The 17994-nt window shown below is 66.0% G+C and overlaps 1 protein-coding gene across 1 annotated transcript; it reads right to left on the bottom strand.

Annotated features, from left to right (window-relative positions):
• Positions 1 to 1490: 1490 nt before the first annotated feature.
• On the bottom strand, positions 1491 to 13945 carry KCNQ4 (potassium voltage-gated channel subfamily Q member 4). Its single transcript, XM_088530969.1, has 15 exons — positions 13919 to 13945; positions 13776 to 13837; positions 8250 to 8340; positions 7550 to 7676; positions 7251 to 7426; positions 7044 to 7169; positions 6847 to 6957; positions 6675 to 6770; positions 5964 to 6052; positions 5337 to 5492; positions 2457 to 2674; positions 2279 to 2381; positions 2042 to 2173; positions 1813 to 1942; positions 1491 to 1719 (listed from the first exon to the last, which is right to left on the bottom strand). Exons 1-15 carry the CDS (start codon positions 13943 to 13945, stop codon positions 1501 to 1503), a joined length of 1863 nt encoding a protein of 620 aa, XP_088387095.1. The 3' UTR covers positions 1491 to 1500.
• Positions 13946 to 17994: the final 4049 nt, after the last annotated feature.

The raw sequence follows: 17994 nt of genomic DNA, 5'->3' as shown, positions 1-17994 counted from the left end.
GGCCGCGGGGCTGGAGTGCCACCTCCCGGGAGAGCGGGGCCACAAACACCACAGGGGCCAGCAGCCTCTACTCCAAATTTTAATGAAACAAATAAGTTAATAAGTTAATAAAGTGAGGTAACTACGGCAGGGAGGGCTGCAGGGAGCAGCCAGCCCCGCGGAGGAGTCCTACGAGTCAGTTGCTGCGCGCTTGTGCGGGCAAAGCTGGCGCATGCACCCTCGCACCCAGGGCACGGCCTCCGGACCATCCTGCGTGCCCAGGACACGGATACCTGGAGCATCCTGCGTGCCCAGGGCATGGCCTCTGGACCATCCTGCGTGCCCAGGGCACGGCCACCCGGACCATCCTGCATGCCCAGGGCATGGATACCTGGAGCATCCCGTGTGCCCAGGGCATGGATACCTGGACCATCCTGCATGCCCAGGGCATGGCCACCTGGACCTTCCTGCATGCCCAGGACATGGATACCTGGAGCATCCCATGTGCCCAGGACATCGACACCCGGAGCATCCCGCGTGCCCAGGGCATGGCCACCTGGACCATCCCGCATGCTCAAGACATGGATTCCTGGACCATCCCGCGTGCCCAGGACATGGATTCCTGGGCCATCCCGCGTGCCCAAGGCACCGACTCTCTGGCCATGCACCCCGGGCACAGCCACAAGCAGGAGGGAGGCTGCGAGCGGCTCCAGGGCAGCCCCCGCTGCCACATGCACCAACGAGGCAAGTAAAACAAGCAGGATTTGAGGGGGGGCATCCTGGCCGGCTCCCCCAGCCGGGCAATGGAAAAGGGGGCTGGAAATCCTGGGGGGCAGGCAGGAGGCAGCCCCAGCCCTGGGCAAACTTTGGCACTACCGTGACGGTCGCTGCTCTCCCTACCCGCGGTGGCTCTGCTGCCACCGTGCAGGGTGGCTCGAGGGGACCGGGGGACACCAGGGAGGGATGCTCCTTGGGGACCGCCTCCCAACGCCGCATCCCACCACTCCCATCCCGAGGGAGCACCGCGGGCTGGCAGGGGAGACGCTTATTGCCTATGTCCCCGCGGGCTGCTCTGCCCGCGGGTGTTGCATATTCAGACGTTGTTGCATATACATGTATAAATATATATAGATCCCTACGTCTCTATTGCCTGGGGAGCATGCACGGGCAGGCGGAAGGCGCCGCTGTGCTTCTAGGGCTCGCAGTGCAGCCCAGAATGGAGCCCAGGGCTGAAGCCCTCGACCCACATGAGGTCCCGGCCGGGCGCTACGTAGATAAAACCCCATTTGGGGTCTAGGGGGGCCATGCAGCCTTGCATAGATCCAGCAGCCCCTGGCTCAGCTCCCAGAGCACCGGGGATGGAGCAGGGGGGTCTCGGCACCCCCTGGGAATTGGGGGAATCCTGGGGGCTCCCATCCAGCACAAGACCCGGTGCCCACATGGGCAATGCACCCGTGCTGGAAGACGCGTTTCAAGTACAAGGGAGAGGGCCGGGCCCCTCGGCATTCCTGGCGCCGCTGCTCAGTCCATGTTGGTGCTGGCCGACCTGGAGATGTTGAGGGTCTGCGCGGACATGGAGATGTCCTCGTGCTCCACGGGGCTGTGGTAGTCGGAGGTGACGTCGGGCTCGCCGCGGGGCTGCCGCACGGCGCCCAGGCTGAAGGAGATGCTGGAGCCCTTGCGCAGGCACCGCGAGTAGAGCCCCAGCAGCAGGTCCAGCTTGTGCTCGATGGACTGAACCTGCGGGGGCACCGTCTGAGCAGGCACCGTCCCCGTCCCGCGGCCCCGCGGGGACCCAGGGGTCCGGGTTACCCCCCTGCGCCCGCTCCTCACCTGCCGCTCCACCTTGACCACCCTGCCCATCATGCTGGGCTCGTCCTCCGGCTCCGGCGGCGGCTTCTCCACCTTCTCCCGCACCTTCTTGTCCGCGGGGATGGTCCCCCTGCCCACGATCTGCTCCACCCTGGCACCGAGCGGGGACGTGGGGACATGGCCCATCGCTCCCGGCCCAGTGTCCCACAGCCCGGCGAGCAGGGGGACACCCATGGGACACCCAGCTCACCGCGTCTGCAGGCTCTTGATCCTGCCCAGCATGTCCAGGTGGCCGGCCGAGTACTGCTCAATGACGTCCTTGACGTCGTAGGGCCTCAAGGTCTCCTTGAACTTCCTCTTGGCCACCAGAAACTTCAGGATCCTGCAGGACATGGGGCAGAGCTGGAGGAGATGCCCCTGCAAATCCCTGCGGATCAGCAGCCTCCGGGGGCTCCGCGAGCCAGCGGATCCGACGGGATGCTCCCACCTGACAGCCCGGATGAGGCTCTTCACGGCCGGCATGACGTCCTCGGCGCTCAGCTCGCCCTGGGAGCCCCTGTCCTCGCCGCCGTCCTCGGGCGGGCACTCGGCTGCGGGCGCCAGAGCGGGCGCTGGCCGGGGGCCGCGGGCCGCCGTGCCCGGTCCCCCCGCGCCGCAGGACTCACCCTCGGCCGGCAGCCGGGCCTTGAGGCGCAGCGAGGCGCGGAAGCGGCTCCGGTCGTTGAAGCTCCAGCTCTTGTGCACCTTGCCGGGGCTGGCGGCCTCGGGGACGTCCTCGGTGCTGGGCGAGCGGTGCAGCGGCAGCCCCAGCGGCTGCCGGCCCCGGCTGCCCTGCCGCGCCGGCGCCGCCAGGCCCATGCGCTCCTTGATGCCCATCTTGGTGCTGCGGGGGGAGAGGGGGGCGGTTGGAGATGCGGGCGGATGGTGCGGGGGCGGCCCCGTCGCGGGAGTCGCTTTGGGGCTAAAAACATCGGGTTTTGTCCAAGAGCAAAGAGAGGATGAGACAGACAGGGAGCGGACAGACGGCTGGCAAGGACACACAGCAGAGCCAGGGGGAAGCGCCCAGGCAGCGCCGACCCCACCATCCTCCTCCTCCTCCTCCTCTTCCTCGCGGTCCCCTGCAGCACCGCGGTGCCGGGGCGCGCTCCGCTCCTGCACCTGCACCACGGGGACAGCAGGGGCTCTGCTCTTGTCCCCTGTCCCCCCATCCCGCTGCTCCGCTCCCCGCACCGGCCCCTGCGCCGCGTCGTTTATGCAGGACCTGCGCAAAGCCCCGGCGCAGGCAGCTCTCACGGGCTCGCAAGCACCCTGGGGGAGGCCCTTGCACACAGAGCAAGCCGAGGCCGTGGGGGACCCGCAGCAAAGCACCAAGCACGTGGGGAAATCACGGTCAGCTGCGGCTGCATGTGGCCGGGGGGACGGTGCCGGGATGCACGGTGTGGCAGGATGCACGGTGTGGCGGGATGCACAGTGTGTTGGGATGCACAGGGTGCTGGCCTCCTTTGCAGAGGCCCATGGAGGCCACAGGGAGGCCGCGGGGTGGCGCAGGGTGGCAGCAAAGCTGCAGGAAAATGCGGCCTTTGGGAGCTCCCTCGCTTGCTCCAGCCTTGCTCCATGCAGGAGGCTCCGCTTCCCGGCAGAGCCGCGGGCAGGAGGGATGCGGGGGCTCCGTGGCGGGGGGAGCGCCGCCCTCCCAGGCTTTATCCGAGCAGCTCAGCCGGGCGCAGGCACCCAGGGCAAGGGGGATGGAGGCAGGGAGGGGAGCAGGGCCGGACAGGGGGAGCACGAGCGGCGCGGGGCCTCCGTGCACCCCGCTGCGAGAGCAGCCCGCGCCGCGGCCGCTACCTCCGTCTCCAGGGCACCCGGATCCGCAAGAGCCTCCGCTTACCGCCAAAGACGGGGCTGGAGGGGCAGGACACAGACACGGAGAGAAAGAGAGAGCGTTAGCGGGGAGCGGGGGCCGTCCCGGGCCTTGCGGGGGGTCCCACATAAACGCTGCCGGCTCCCGATTCCCAGCGCGCTGCAATGGGCGAGCGGGGCGCTGCGCCCGGGCGGCTCCGAGCGCGTTACCTGAGCCGTAAGCACGTGGGGGGCCGCGCGTCCTCCTCCTTGCAGCTGCCGCAGGGACGGGGTGGGGGACATGGAAGCGGGTGAGCGGGAGAGGGGGAGAAAGAGAAGATGGAGATGTTGTTATGAGAGGAGGTGCTGGGCGCGGGATGGGGCCTCCCACCGGCTGCTCCGGCAGCGCGGGTGCGGATGCAGCGGGGATGGAGCCGCCGTGGGCTCGTCCTCCCTGCGGGCTCATCCTGGTGCAGAGGCTCCCAGTGCCATGGGGAAAAGGAGGCACGAGGCGAGATGGAGCAGAGCTCCCTGTCCCCTCCAAGCCCTGGCACACACAAGGCTCCGGGGTGCCCTTTGCAGCAGTGGCACTGATGCCACTAGCAGAGCCGCAGCTTCTCGTCTCCTCGGCGCTCCCAGCCTTGGAAATCGGCTTCTGCCCATGGGAAGCGCCCTCATGGCCGGGCTCCTGCAGATTGTGCAGCCCCCAGGGCACTCCAACCCTCCTCTGGCTTCAGGGCATCGCTCCGCTGGGATCAGCACGAGGGAGAACGTCCCGTGGGATCACCCCACACGGAGCACTGCACACACCGCCTGGCTCAGCCGTAGGGTTTTCCAGCTGCAGCTCTGCTCTGTTGCACGGACACGTGGCTCCCAGTGACCTCCGGGCCTTCAGTGGGGCCAGCGCACGTTTGTTTCAGCCTTGTGCACACTCGGGTCACCTCGTGCACGCTCAGGTTGCCTCGTGCACACTCAGGTCTTCTTGTGCACGCTCAGGTCACCTCGTGCACACTTAGTTTGCCTTGTGCACGCTCAGGTCACCTTGTGCACGCTTGGTTTGCCTTGTGCATGCTCAGGTCATCTTGCACACACCCAGGTCACCTCGTGCACACTTGGTTTCCTTTGTGCAAGGTCGATTTGCCTCATGCACGCTCAGGTTGCCTCGTGCACACTCAGGTCTTCTTGTGCATGCCCAGGTCACCTCGTGCACACTTGGTTTGCCTCGTGCACGCTCAGGTCACCTCGTGCACGCTTGGTTTCCTTTGTGCAAGGTCGGTTTGCCTCGTGCACGCTCAGGTCTTCTTGTGCACGCTCAGGTCACCTCGTGCACACTTCGTTTGCCTCGTGCAAGGTCGGTTTGCCTCGTGCACGCTCAGGTCACCTCGTGCACACTTGGTTTCTTTGTGCAAGGTCGGTTTGCCTCGTGCACGCTCAGGTCTTCTTGTGCACACTCCAACCACCTCGTGCACACTCGGTTCCCCTCGCTCACACTCAGGTTGCCTTGTGCACACTTGCTGCCCGCTCGGTTCACTTGGTGCACACTCAGCTCACCTCTGCAACCCCCCCAGGGCCTTGCCTGCACCCGAAGCAGAGCCCAGCGGAGCCGAACCCTTCCAGAGGCTTCCTGAGCCTCGCCGAGCGAGCGCAGCGCCCCGCGCGCCGCAGACACACAGAGCACAGGGACACGGCGGCCGGCTGCTCCCTACCTTTCCCCGGCCCAAGCCGCGGGGCCGCTGCTTTTCTGGCCGGAGGGGAAGGACGGATAAGGCGGTGGGGCTCCGTCCGGCCATTTTTTCACCTCTGAATTCCTAATTCCTCCGTTGCGGGCTCGGTGCAAATGCTCAAAGATTAGGACCAGCTCTCTGGGGTTGGGGTCAAATAAAAACATGGAGAAATTAAACTTTCCAAAGCAAACAGGATGAGCAAAGCAAGGCTGCGCAGAGCCGGCTCCTCCTCTGCGCGGGTCACAGCAAAACCAGGGCAAAACCAGGAGCGGGAAGAGATGGAATCCTCCCTTTCTAAAGGCAGTTTCCTAAGAACGAGGCCGATCGCAGGCTGCGCGAGGGGCTCGTGTCCCGCGCTCTTAGGAACCTGCCTTTTGCAAAATAAAATAAAAACAAGGTTAAAACAAAGCAATAACGGCATGGCAGGGGGGAACGGGATGGATGGGGTGGCGATGATGATGATGACGACGGAGGAGGAAGTCAGGTGTTTGGGCATCCTTCACGCTGGGGCTCCGGCGTGCCGGGACGAGGAAGGCTGCTCATCCTCCTCCTCCTCGCGGCCCCCCGAGCCCCCGGGCAGGCCCTGCGGCCCCGGCCGGCGGTGCCTACCTGAAGGAGGGCAGCAGGCTGTCGTAGTAGCACCACGTGGCCGTCAGGTACCCGCGGGCCGCGTCCGTCGAGTAGAGGCGCCAGGCGGCCTTGGGGTGAGAGCCCCCGTGTCAGGGACCCCCCCCACAGAGACCCCCTGCGCCGTGGGACCCCCTGCGCCACGGGGATGCTGCAACCCTGGCTTGGGCTATCCTGGGATGCTGCAAGCTGGGATTCCTGCAACCCTGGGATCCCTGCAACGTGGGATCCGCAATCCTGGGATCCCTGCAATCCTGGGATTCTTGCAATCTGGGATTCCTGCAACATGGGATCCCTGCAACCCTGGGATGTGCGATTCTGGGATCCCTACAACCTGGGATTCCTGCAACCTGGGATTCCTGCAAATGGGATCCCTGCAAATGGGATCCCTGCAACATGGGATGTGCAATCCTGGAATCCCTTCAACCTGGGATCCCTGCAACCCTGGGATCCCTGCAATCTGGGATCCCTGCAATCCTGGAAGCCCTGCAACCTGGGATCCCTGCGACTCTGGGATTCCTGCAACCCTGGGATGTGCAATTCTGGGATCCCTACAACCTGGGATCCTTGCAATTTGGGATATGTAATCCTGGAATCTCTGCAACCTGAGATCCCTGCAACCTGGGATCCCTGCAATGCCGGCATGCTCGGCAGCAGTGCAAACCGCCCTTGCTTGGCGAGCGCCGGCGCTACCTGGATGAGATTGGCCGCGGGCATCCGTCTCTTCTCAAAGTGCTTCTGCCGATGCTGCTCCTGCACCTTGAGGGCGAAGCCGGAGCCCAGGATGCCCTGGGGACACAGGGGTTGTGCGGGGGGACGCAGGGGGACGCGGCGGCCCGGCAGCCCCCGGCCGTGTGGCACTCACGGCGGGCAGCGCGAAGAAGGAGATGCCCAGCAGGGCGAAGGTGGCCGCCAGCATCCGGCCCAGCCACGTCTCCGGCGTCTTGTCCCCGTAGCCGATGGTGGTGAGGGTGATCTGGGGGGGACAGCGGGCGGGGGGGGCCTTGAGGCAGCCCCCCCGGGCCCTGTCCCATGCCCATGGGGCCGGGGTGCCCCACGTACCGTGCCCCACCACAGGGAATCAGCGTAGGTGGCGAACTGCGCGTTGGCGTCCTTCTCGGCCAGGTAGACGAGGAAGGAGGCGAAGATGAGGACGAGGAAGCCGATGTACCAGGCGGTGATGAGCTCCTGTGACAGGAGGGTGCGTGAGGGCGGTCCTGGCAGGTCCCCCCCGCGGTGGCCGCAGCGTCCCCGCGCCGTCCCCCCCACCTTGCTGTGCGCGTAGACGACGGAGCCCAGCAGCTTCCAGGTGCCGCCGCGGCGGTCCATGCGCACCATGCGCAGGATCTGCAGGAAGCGCATGCTGCGCAGCGCCGACGTGGCGAAGATGTTGCCCTGCGTGCCCGCCGCGATGACGGCCACCGAGGCGATGAAGACGATGAAGTCTGCGGGACGCGCCGTGAGCCCGCGCTCGGCCCCGGCCAACCCTTCCCGGCAGGGTCGGTGTCACCCGGAGTGGTCCCCGTGTTGTCACCCAGGGCAGGTCCCCACGTTGTCACCCCGCGTACCGATGACACAGAAGGGCTTCCTGGCGAAGCGGAAGCGGCCCCTCCAGCCGCGGTAGCGGCAGCAGCAGCCGGCCGCCCACACGCGCACCACGTACTCCGTGCCGAACACCACGATCATGACGAACTCCTGCCGGGGGGGACACGGGGCCGGGATGCGCCGCGCGGAGCCGCGGGCACGGCGGGCGCCCCGCGCCGAGCGCGCAGAGCTGGGTCCTTTTCCTCCGCCGTCAGCATTGTCCTCGCGCGCCAACGAGCCCCCGTTCTGCTTACTCGCGGGAAAGTCACAAGGACCTTCCCAAATTAGTCTCCATCACTCGGGAGAACTCCCGCGTCAGCCCTTTCTGACAGTTTGGGGGAAAGTTGCCTTTTTTAGACCCCCCCTTCCACCCTATTCCCTGCCCTGCCTCTCGCGGTGGGTCAGGCATCCGTGCGGATCCAGGAGGTGGGTGAGGATGCGGGAGCAGCCAGGAACCCGCTCCCCCCGGCATCGTTAGCAACACTAATGGTTGCAGGTTAAGTGACCAGGTGAGGGCTGGGATGGGGGTCAGGGCCCGGGTTTGGGCCATCTTGTGCGGGTCTCATAGGGAGCAAGGGAAAGGCTGAAGCTCAGAGCACCCGTGCGGGGCACCCTGGATGGAGCCGGCGCCAGCTCCGTGCCCGGCGGGCACTACCCGAGCCCACGAGCGAGGCCGGCCCTTACCAGGATGAAGAGACACTGGTTGGCCACTTTCTGGTGCTCCTGGATGGTGGAGAAGACGGAGAGCACCAGGCAGCTAAACACGAGCAGGAATCTGCAACGAGAGCCGCAGTGAGCGGTGCCCGCGCTGGCTGCCCGCCCGGCCCGACGGGACCTGCCCGTTTCCCCGCCAAGGGACGCGGGGTGTCCCCCGGGGGTGACACGGAGCCCACGAGCAGCTGCCGGGGATGCTGATCCCGATCCGGCGCGGGCCCCGCGCAGGCAGCGCGGAGGAAACCCAAGCAGACGGGCGGTCGTCTCCTGGCACCGCTCGCCGCCGGGCCGCTGCTGTAAATATTTAATAGCTGGGAAGAGGCTGCAGGGCTCCTCGGGGGAGCAGCTCCGCGTGCCGCATTAGCGCGGGGGACACCGAGAGGGGCTGGGGACGGAGGTTGGCGCTTGCTGCATCCCCATCCCGCTGCCCGCGGGCAGCGCGCATCCTCAGCATCCTCCAACGAGGCTGCTGGAGCAGGGGCTTTGCCCCTCCGGGGAGATTCCGGGTGGGATCCCTGTATCCTTGCGCTGCAGCAGCTGCATCCAGGCCTGGAGCTGCAGCCGGGAGCCCTGGTGCATGGAGGGGGTGTCCGGACACCATGGCCCAATGAGCCGTCCTGCAGGGACATCCTGCTGCTGGGGATGACCTGGATGAGCTGGGCCCAGGGAAGAGTTAACAGGAGCTGCCGCGAGGCTGCTCGCCTGGAGCGGCGGGTTAAGACCAAAGGGGCTTTTGGCCCACTTAAAATAACAAGGAGGGGAGGGGGAAAAAAAATATAGACTCGGGAGCTGAAGCAAACGAAACTCTCCAAAAATACATTTTTTCTCCTGATCCAGCGATTCTAAATATGGAAAGCGGGGAAGCTTGTGCCACCGGCCCACATGACAGCGCGCAAAGGGCCGCGCTCGGCGGGAGCCGCTTGCGTAACGGAGCAGGGGGGTCCGGTCCGGGAGCCGAGGCTGCCGCGGGCACCGTTTGGGCCACCGCGGTGCCCGGAGCCCACGGAGCACCGGGAGCCGGGGGCTCCATCCCGCAGCATCCTCCTGCGGTTGGGAAATTCGGCAGGCCGGGAAGCGGCGCGGGAGCTTTGGGGCCGGAGCGGCGGGCGCGGTGCCACCGGCTCCACTGCGCTGCTGACTCGGGGCTTTCGAGCGGAGACGGCAGCGAGGAGCCTGAAACCGGAGCCAGGCCGGGCACGGAGCCGCAGGGGCAGCCCGAAAGCGCCGCAAGGAGAAACGGGAGCCGGGGGTCCCGGCGGCAAAGGGAGCCAAGGAGAGGGGCTGGATGCAGAGCAAGGGGCCAGGGCGGGCTGGAGCAGCAGGAACCAAGTGGCTCAGATGAGCCCCTGCTCTCCAGTGCATCCCCCATCCGTAATCCCACAGCCGGGGAAACCGAGGCACAAAGTGGGGCCACCCCTTCCAGCCTCTTTCCGGGCGCTCCCCGGCCTCCGAGGCCCTCGATGGAGCCAGTTTCTTTTCCCAGTGAATTATTAACAAAGCCCCTTTCCTTCCTTATGCCGTTAACTGTTCCAGGGGCCAGGAGCACAGCAGGGCCCCGGGGAAGGAATATGGGAGCGGGAGCCCCTGACCGCGACCATGAGCACCAGCGATGCCCAGCCAGGACGGAGCGGGAATTACACACACAGTGGAGCAGGATGCAGGGGAAAGGCAGGAATCTGCCAGCGGGTGAAGACCGGTGCCATGGCCGGGCACAGGAGGGGATGGCACGGGCACGATGCACATGATGCTGCAGCTCCCGCGCACCCCAAGGCAACACAGAGCCACACAGAGCCAAGGGATTTGGCCAAAGATGCTGGAACTGGGAAAGAAACTTTCTGGGAAGGCATCACCTGCTAGGAATTAGCTCCCGGAGCCGGGCAAACACGGCCGGGCTAAGCCGCTTAGTGCAGGAGTCAGATGCTCCCGGCTCCCCGTCCCCCCCGTGGCTCTGCCCCCATTCGTCTTCATTAAGGTGGTTTTCGCCTTGCGCTGCCCCGTGCTGGGCAAAGCTGCTGAGCTCAGGGCAAGGGAGCCGGGCAGCCCGCGGGGAGCTGCCGGGGCAGCTGAGACCCGACGCCTTCGTGACGCTGCCGCGGAGGAGCCTGGCGCATCCCGGCCCTCGCGCCGGCGGGAGGAAAACACCAGGAAAACCGCAGGATGAGCAGCGCGGCAGAGCGAGCGGCCGCGGCTCCGGAGAGGCCGCCGGGAAGCGCCGGCTCCATCGGGAAGTGGCGGCTCCATCGGGAAGCTCCGCGGTCCCTCCGCAGCGGCAGCCCCGTGGGCGGCCTCCCCGCGCGCCGCCGCCGCTGCGTAAACAGCGGCTCGGATAAATCCCCGGCGCTGGCGCCAGCGGCCGCGCGGGACACCGGCCGAGGAGGCCCGTCCGCGCGGGGGGATGTCGATAATCGCCGGTGCGGAGGCCTCTCTGCACCGCGGCGCTGCGTGCCCAGCCCCGCGCTCGTTGCAGCGAGCAAGGTGCAAGCAAAGACGGCGCCCGCTGCATTGAGCAGGGTGCAAGCTGCAGCTCACCCCACCGCTCGCCACGGGCACCCTCAGGTCGGGCTTTTCCTGGAGTTTCCAGCGGCTTTCCCGAGGAAGCCGCACTCAGCGCGCTCCCATTTAAAGGAGGGAATAGCTTCTCTCCAAGCGGGAGCAGGAGCTCGCAGGGCGCCCGGTCCTCGTGCACGGGCAGCCCCCACGTTGCCCCCGTCCGGGTCACGAGGCTCCTGCGGGCCGGTGCCAAGACGCTCGCACGGAGCAGCCGGGATAGTTCTGCTCTTGAATCATCTGGCAAGGAGCTGCCTCGAGGCGGGGGAATTAAAACAATAAAGAAATAAATGAGGGACGTTTCCAGGGCCTGCTTCCTCGGGCCTGGCAGGTCATGCATCTCCAGGAGGGACTGGGGACATCCCAACCCTCTGGGGCAACGGGAGATGCCTGGGCATGGAGGGGCTTTTGGGAACAGCTCCGAAATGGCTCCGGCTGAGCAAGCTGAGCCCTCCCAAATTCATTGCACCAGGGGCAGGAGAGCTCCCAGGGAGAGGAGCTTGGGAATTGTCACTTTGGGGGAGAAACAGCAAAAGCGTCAAGGCGGTGGGTGAGGATTCCTGCTTGGGAACCCGGTTGCGGTGTCTGGGCCGGAGCAGGAGGGCGAGTTCCCATGGGAGCAGCAAGAGGGGAGGGAAAGAAGAAAAAAAAGAGGGAAAACGAAGATCGATGCCGGTTTCACGTTGCGCTGTAGTCACTTAATTTTATGCCCCAGCAGCAGCGCGTCCGGCTCGGGAACTGCTGCGCTGGCTGCTCCCAGCCCGGGTGTTTTTCCCAAAGGCGGCTCCCGGCACAGCGAGCAGGACCAGGGTTTGCAGAACGGCAGCGGAGCGGGGACGAGCGGGTCCCGCCGCTGCAGGTGGCGATGACACCGGAGCGAGGAGGTCTCGTCCTCGAGCGTGCGAGGTGGCACCTTCCCTGCTGGCCCCGGCCCCAGCATCGCGCATCCCGTTCCAATGGGAAGGTTGGGACCGCACGGAGCCCACGCAGCTGGCTGGGGGGCACCACGGGCAGGGGGTGAAGCTGCCGCTTCCCTCTTCCCCCCTTCGCTCCGGGTCAAACTGTTCTTTATCAAAACACCCCTCTGGGAAATGGAAATGCGCTGAGCCGAGCGGTTTCATAACCATCCCTCCAAGATCCCGAATCCCGGCTCCCTCCCGAGCGGCACCCTGGGGGTGAGCGCTCGTGGGAGCCTCCCAGCCAAGGCCCTGCTTCCCGGGATGTGCCAAGCCAGCAAGGGCAGCAGGAACTTGGAGCCCGTTCTAGAGGCCAGGGGAAGGAAATGTCCCTCTATCCCGCCCTGGTCCAGCGGTGCCGGCACCAGCATCCTCCCCAGGAACGGCATCGTCACCCAAGCACCGGGAGAGGCTCGAGCCAGGCAGGAACGGAGCCTCCCAGCTTGCTGCAGAGCCGCGGATTGAGGAGGGAAGTTTGCATTTGCTCTCTGCCTCTAAAGCCTTTAGGTTAACGCTCCGGCCGCGCTCCCAGATTTTCTCTGTAAGCTCCAAGGCGAGAAACTCATTTAAGGGAGGAAAAGCAGAGCCGGGCGCTGCGTCGGGCGGCCACCAGGCACCTGGGCACGGCCCCTGCGGCAAAGGCATCCCGGGCTGGCCCATGGCAGGCGCTCGGATGCGATTTGGGATCAATTTGCCGGCAGAAGGAGCCGGCGCTTGTCCAATAAACGGCATCGGCTCAGCCCTGCTCTCCGCTTCCAGGGCGGAACGGCTCAGAAGGGGGGAAGCGCGTCGCTCCTCCGCGGCATTCCCATTTTCCCATTTCCAGCCCCGCTCAGGGAGGCTGCTAAGCCCAAGGACGGGTCCTGCGAGCAGCTCTGTCCGGTACCGGTGCCACCACCTGCCTGCCCATGAGCGAGGACGGAACCGAACTCCTCTTTCCTAAACCCAGCGCCCAGATGGAGGCTGACAAAGCGCTCCCAACACCTCTGCCCCATGACGCTGCAGCAGCTCCCGGGCTCCCCGGGCACCGCGGGCGAGAGGCACTTGGAAAACTCAACGGGCAGTGGAGCGGGAGCCCTCCGATCCCCCAGGACACTCTGCTCCCACGGTCGAGTTGCCGCAGGGGACAGGGTGGCTTCACCCTGGGTGCCCTGGTCCTGAAGGCACCAGCCGGCAGCGAGGGGCAGAACCTCAATTCCCTGCAGGAAAAGCTCTTTCGAGGGCAGCATTTGCAGCAGTCGCATTCCCTGGGGAGCTCGGGTGTCCTGGTGCCGAGTGACAAAGCCGGCCTGCCCTGGCCGTGCGCTGCCTTCGGGGAGACCCGCTCCCCTGCCCCTCCGTGGGGCACAACCCGTGCGCGGGTCGCAGACCCTTGCAGAGGGACTGGGCACCGCAGCGGGGCTGGCCCAGAGCTTGGCTAAAAGCAGCCATGACCCAGGAACGGGGACAGCTCTGGGGACAGAGTGCAGCTTCGGTGGCCACAAGCAGCCCCCACGGCCGGGCTGCCTCCAGTGCCACCCGGGCGGCTCTGGGGATGCTGCCACCAGACATGGGGACCCATGGGGACAGGTCCCTTGCCCCAGATGTGCCCTCCAGGCCCCACCGTCCCCCTACATTGGGAACAGGGGACAGAGTCACCCACTCTGCAGCGGGACCCCAGGACCTCTCCAGCTGGGGGTACCCGGTCCCACTCCTCTCCACAGCTCCCTGCTCCTTCCTCCTTTTTCCGCGGAACCCGGGAAAGGGGCTGGCCGCTCCACGGCGCCGGGGGGCCCTGCGGGAGCTCCCGCCGCCCCGGGCCGGAGGGGCCGCCGCCCGCCCGCCCGTTCCCTCCGTGCCGGTACCGGCGCGTTCCCGTCCCCGTCCCCGCCGAGCGGCACCTGCGCCGAAGGGGCGGGCGGAGCGGGACGCGGCTCCCGGGGCTCCCCGCGCCGCCGCGATCCCGGCGGGACGGAGCCGCGCCCCCGCCGCCGCCGCCGGGGCCGGTACTCACATGAAGACGTGGTAGACGAAGGCCCAGCCGCGGGGCCGCTCGAGCACGTTGTAGAGGCCGTTCTGGAGGCGGCGGCGGCAGCAGCGCGCGGGCGCGGCGGGGCGCGCGGGCAGCCCGCGCCGGTCCGCGCCCTCGGTGCGCACCGCGCGCAGCGCCGCCGCCGCGGCCATGGCGCCGCCGCCGCCTCCTCCTCCTCAGCGCGCCCCGGGGGGGGCCCGCATGGCCCCGCCGCCCGCAACGGGATTTTGCGGGGGGTGAAGGCGGGGGGGGGGAAGGTCCTCGACGGCAGCTCCGCGCCGGGACCGCAGCGCTCGCGCTGCCCCGTGCGGGGCCGGGGCTGTCGCCGGAGCAGCCCGCGCCGCTTCCCGGTGCCACCTGCCTTTAGCTGCCGCCGCCGCCGCCGCCGGGCCCTCCCCCGCCGGGCGGCCCGCCCCGCGTACCTGGCCCCCGCCCCCGGGGTGCGGCGGGGGGGCAGCAAGGGCACGGCCGGGCTCTGCACCGCGGATGGAGCCCCCTCCTCGCAGGGTCGCCGTGACCCCCTCCCGCTGCCCCTCGGCACCAGGGCGGCAGCGTCCCGAGCCCCTGGCACGGAGCATCCCAGATTCCGGGCTTGGGGCATCCCGGGCCAGAGCATCCCAGACTGCCCGGCTAGGAGCATCCCAAGTTCCCAGCTTGGAGCATCCCAGGTCAGAGCATCCTGGACTGCACCATCCCGCTGTTCCTCTCCTTCACGACGGGTTCCTGGAGACACCAAGGGTTAGAGGGGCACCAGGTACGTGCCCAGAGGGACGCTTGGGATGGAAGGACACGTCCCCCACAAGGGCTGCAGGACCGGGCACAGCAGGGACCCTGCAGCAGGCGCTGCTCATCCCGCTGCCGCGGATCACCGGAGCCTCCTGGCACCCCTGGGCAGAGCTCCGCGCTCCAGGTGTTGTCGGGTTGAGCTTGATCCTCAGCCCAGGCTCACAGGGATCTGCTCATCCACCTCAGCATCGTCCCAGCTCCATGGCCACAGCCTGTCCCTAACTCACAGGGAAACCGCCCTGTGCTGCTGGAGAGAACAAGCCCAAGGCTTCGGTGAATTATTTAGCAGTGGGCTCGGAGCTCCTGGCACCGGCGCAGGCCTGGGCGAGCGTGGGGCATTCGGAAGCACACGCAGAAAATGCCCCAATCCCTGCAGGACGCTGCAGGGAGGACCCGTCCGGGCCGCAGAGGATGCGGCAGCCAAAGCGCCGCTCCGGGCCGCGCTCCTGCCAGCGCCGGGCACCAAGGTGCCCCCGATGAGCCCGTCCTGCGGAGCCGCCGCAGCCCGACCTTGGCACCCGGCTGCCGTCGGGCTCAGCGCATTCGCCCCGGCCGCCGGCTTGGGTTTCACGGGGCCATTGATCAGAGCCCGCGGCAGCGGAGGGGCAGAGTTAAGGTGACCCGAAAAGGCCTCCAGCCAAGGCGGCCGCCTGCTTAAAACTAGTAGTGTGGGGAGGTTGGGGAGTCGTTTTATTTATTTTGCTTCCTCGCAGTGAGTCTGGGAAAGCCCAAGCCGGGACTTGCCAGGGGAGCAGTGGAGGAAGCTCTTAAGCACACAAGAATTGCTGTTTTTTTTTAAACAAAGACATAATTTCTCTAAATGGTTTGTTGGAATTGGCGAGCTGCTAATAAATTAGCGAAGAAAGAGCCCTACCAAGTCCCACCGACAGCCCTGGTGAAATTCTACACTTTCTTCCCTCATGCAGGTTTTGTTTTTGGGAATGGGACCTGGGGCATCCCCCCATGAATGAGGGAAACTGCGGGATTGCTGCCGCTCTCGGGGCCCAAGACCCTGGTCCCCAGTGAGGCCAGTCACATCCTTTGGCTCCATCCAGGCCCTGACGAGGAGGATTTTGGAGGCCAGGCACAAGAGAGCGGGGCAGCCTGTGTGCCTGGAGCCTGCTGCCCTCCTGGGATTGCAGCTCGAATTCCTGGCACAGCCCAAGGCCGGGATTTGCATCTACGGGATTTCCAGTAAGTTTGGAGCCGTGGTATGCAGCTGCAAAGCTGCCGGCCGGGGCGGGGGCCAGGCGGGAGCCGCGCGGCTCCGCGGGCCCCGGGACGCGGATCCGGCACCGGAGCGGAGCCCCGGGCGGGCAGGCCCGGAGCGGCATCCCGGCGGGACGGAGCCGCTCCGGTGGAGGCCGCGCTCGGCCCGGGGCAGCGCCGCAGGGCTGGCAGCACCACGGCTTGGCCCCGGCCCAGGGCAATTAGCTCCTGGCTCCGGCGCTCGCGCGCCCGGGCAGCGAGCGGGAGGCGGCGAGGCCGGAGCCGCGCGCCGGAGCCTCCAACCCTCTCCGGGTGCAGCGGGAGCCTCCCCAGGGCTCGCGGCTCCGGCCGCCGTGCCCGAGTCGCGGGGATCCCATGACCCGGGGCTCCGGCTCTGCTGCCTGCAGGCGCCGTGTGGATCCGTGCATCCCTGCCCAGGCTCTTCCTGCAGGATTCGGCGGGATAACGAGCAGCACCACAGCCCCGAAGCATTGGGGTTTCAGCAGGGCCTGCTCCACCGCGACGCCCGGGCGCAATAGCCCGAGATGGAGCCACCGATGGCACCTTCCGCCCCGGGGCCCGGCCATCCGCACGGCTCTTCCCGCTCTCCTGGTCCGGCGACCTTCAGGGCAGGGACTTTTCCTTGGAGAGGGCGGCCTGGCCTGGGCGAAGCAGCCGTCAGCAGCAAAGCGGGCAGCAAAGCGAGCCGGGCGGCCCCGAGCGCCGCGTGGGCCATCGCGCTGAGCTCAGCTCCCGCGGGACCGGGAACGTCCGAGCGCTCCGGGCAGGGAGCGCAGCTCCCGCATCCACCCGCACGGAGCGGCGCCTCGAGCCTGGCCGGGGGCAGCGCTGAGCATCCTCCAGGATTCCTCTGGGATTCTCCAGGGGCTTCCGGAGGAGGCCCAGGGTCTCAAGCGCCTTCCCAGCACCCCAGCAGCTCCCGCTTCCCTCCACATCGCTCTTCCCGGCGCTCCCGTGGGTCACAGCCCTTGCTAGGAAGGACAAAGCGCCCGCGTTCCTGTATGGAAGCCTGGGCTCTTGCTAAGGTCTCAGGGCGAAGGAGCTGATTTCAGCCCTCTCCAAAACACCCTTCCCGCTGAGGGCGGCCAGGGCCCTTCCTGCAACGCTCCTTCCAGAGCATAAACAAGGCATTAACTTCCCTGTTAACATTATTATCCCTGCTCCTAACCCCAGCCGACTGCACCAGCTCTCGGCCTGGCTGTTGTCCCACCGCATCCCGCTCAAGCTCCGTCGCACCCGCAGCAGGGAAGCGGGTGCCCATGGGTGCCCTCTCGTGGCCAGTCCCACAGCCGGAGCCATCCCACATTATTCCATCCCCACTTCATCTTTTCCACGGCCCACCACCTACCCGGGCATCGCGGCACTGCAGCAGGACACAAATCCAACCTCCTGCTACTCCAGGCCACTTCCAAGCCTGCTCCGGGCTGAACCTCGGGATCGTTTTCCTTCTTGGACACAGTATTTTTCAGGGACTCCGGCTGCTCTTTGCTCGGCAGGTCGATGCCAGGCAGTGGTGCCCAGCCAATAAAGCACACGTTATTATCTTACAAAGGAAATTTATTTTGTCTTACGAGCTTATGTTACATGCATTGACTGCAGCTAGTACAACAGTTAACGACAGGGCTGGGGCTTGTCCAGACTCCCTTTAGTGTTTCTGGACTAGACCAGGCCAAATTAAAAAAAAAAAAAAAAGAAATCTCGTGCCCTTAGAAAATACAATCATAATAAGGAATGTTTTTTGTTTTTGTTTTAATTATTTCTTCCCTCCTCCCTGCCCCTCAGCTGCATATATCCAATGCTTTCCAAAAAAGGAGGCAGGAGAGGAAAACCCTAACATACACACACACTCCCCCCAAACATCCCCACTGAACCACCGGGATGGGAGGACTCGATCTAGCTCTACTCAAACAAGAGCACAAACAGAATACCAGGAATAAAGCTCTTAGGACAAACCAGAGGCAGTACCCTTTAATAAGCTTACCGGATAAAAAAACATTTTACACATTGTTCAACCAGATGCTGTAAATTCCTTCTGATTAATTCGCTTCAGTTTTATGAGGTTGGACAAGCAGCTGAATACGCTGAAATATTGATTTCTAAAAGAAAAAAATAACAATATTGCATCCTTGTCAGTTCCTGCTGGATACTCTCATACCCACAGAGGAAGGCGCAGGGTGCCAGGGGG

This window comes from Tinamus guttatus, unplaced genomic scaffold (genome assembly GCF_059628265.1).
Source record: "Tinamus guttatus ecotype Peru unplaced genomic scaffold, ASM5962826v1 Tinamus_guttatus_pri_ptg000397l, whole genome shotgun sequence".
In the NCBI taxonomy this organism is placed as follows: domain Eukaryota; kingdom Metazoa; phylum Chordata; class Aves; order Tinamiformes; family Tinamidae; genus Tinamus; species Tinamus guttatus.
The sequence above is the reverse complement of the archived record's forward strand: the minus strand, read 5'-3'. Positions and strand labels throughout refer to the sequence as shown.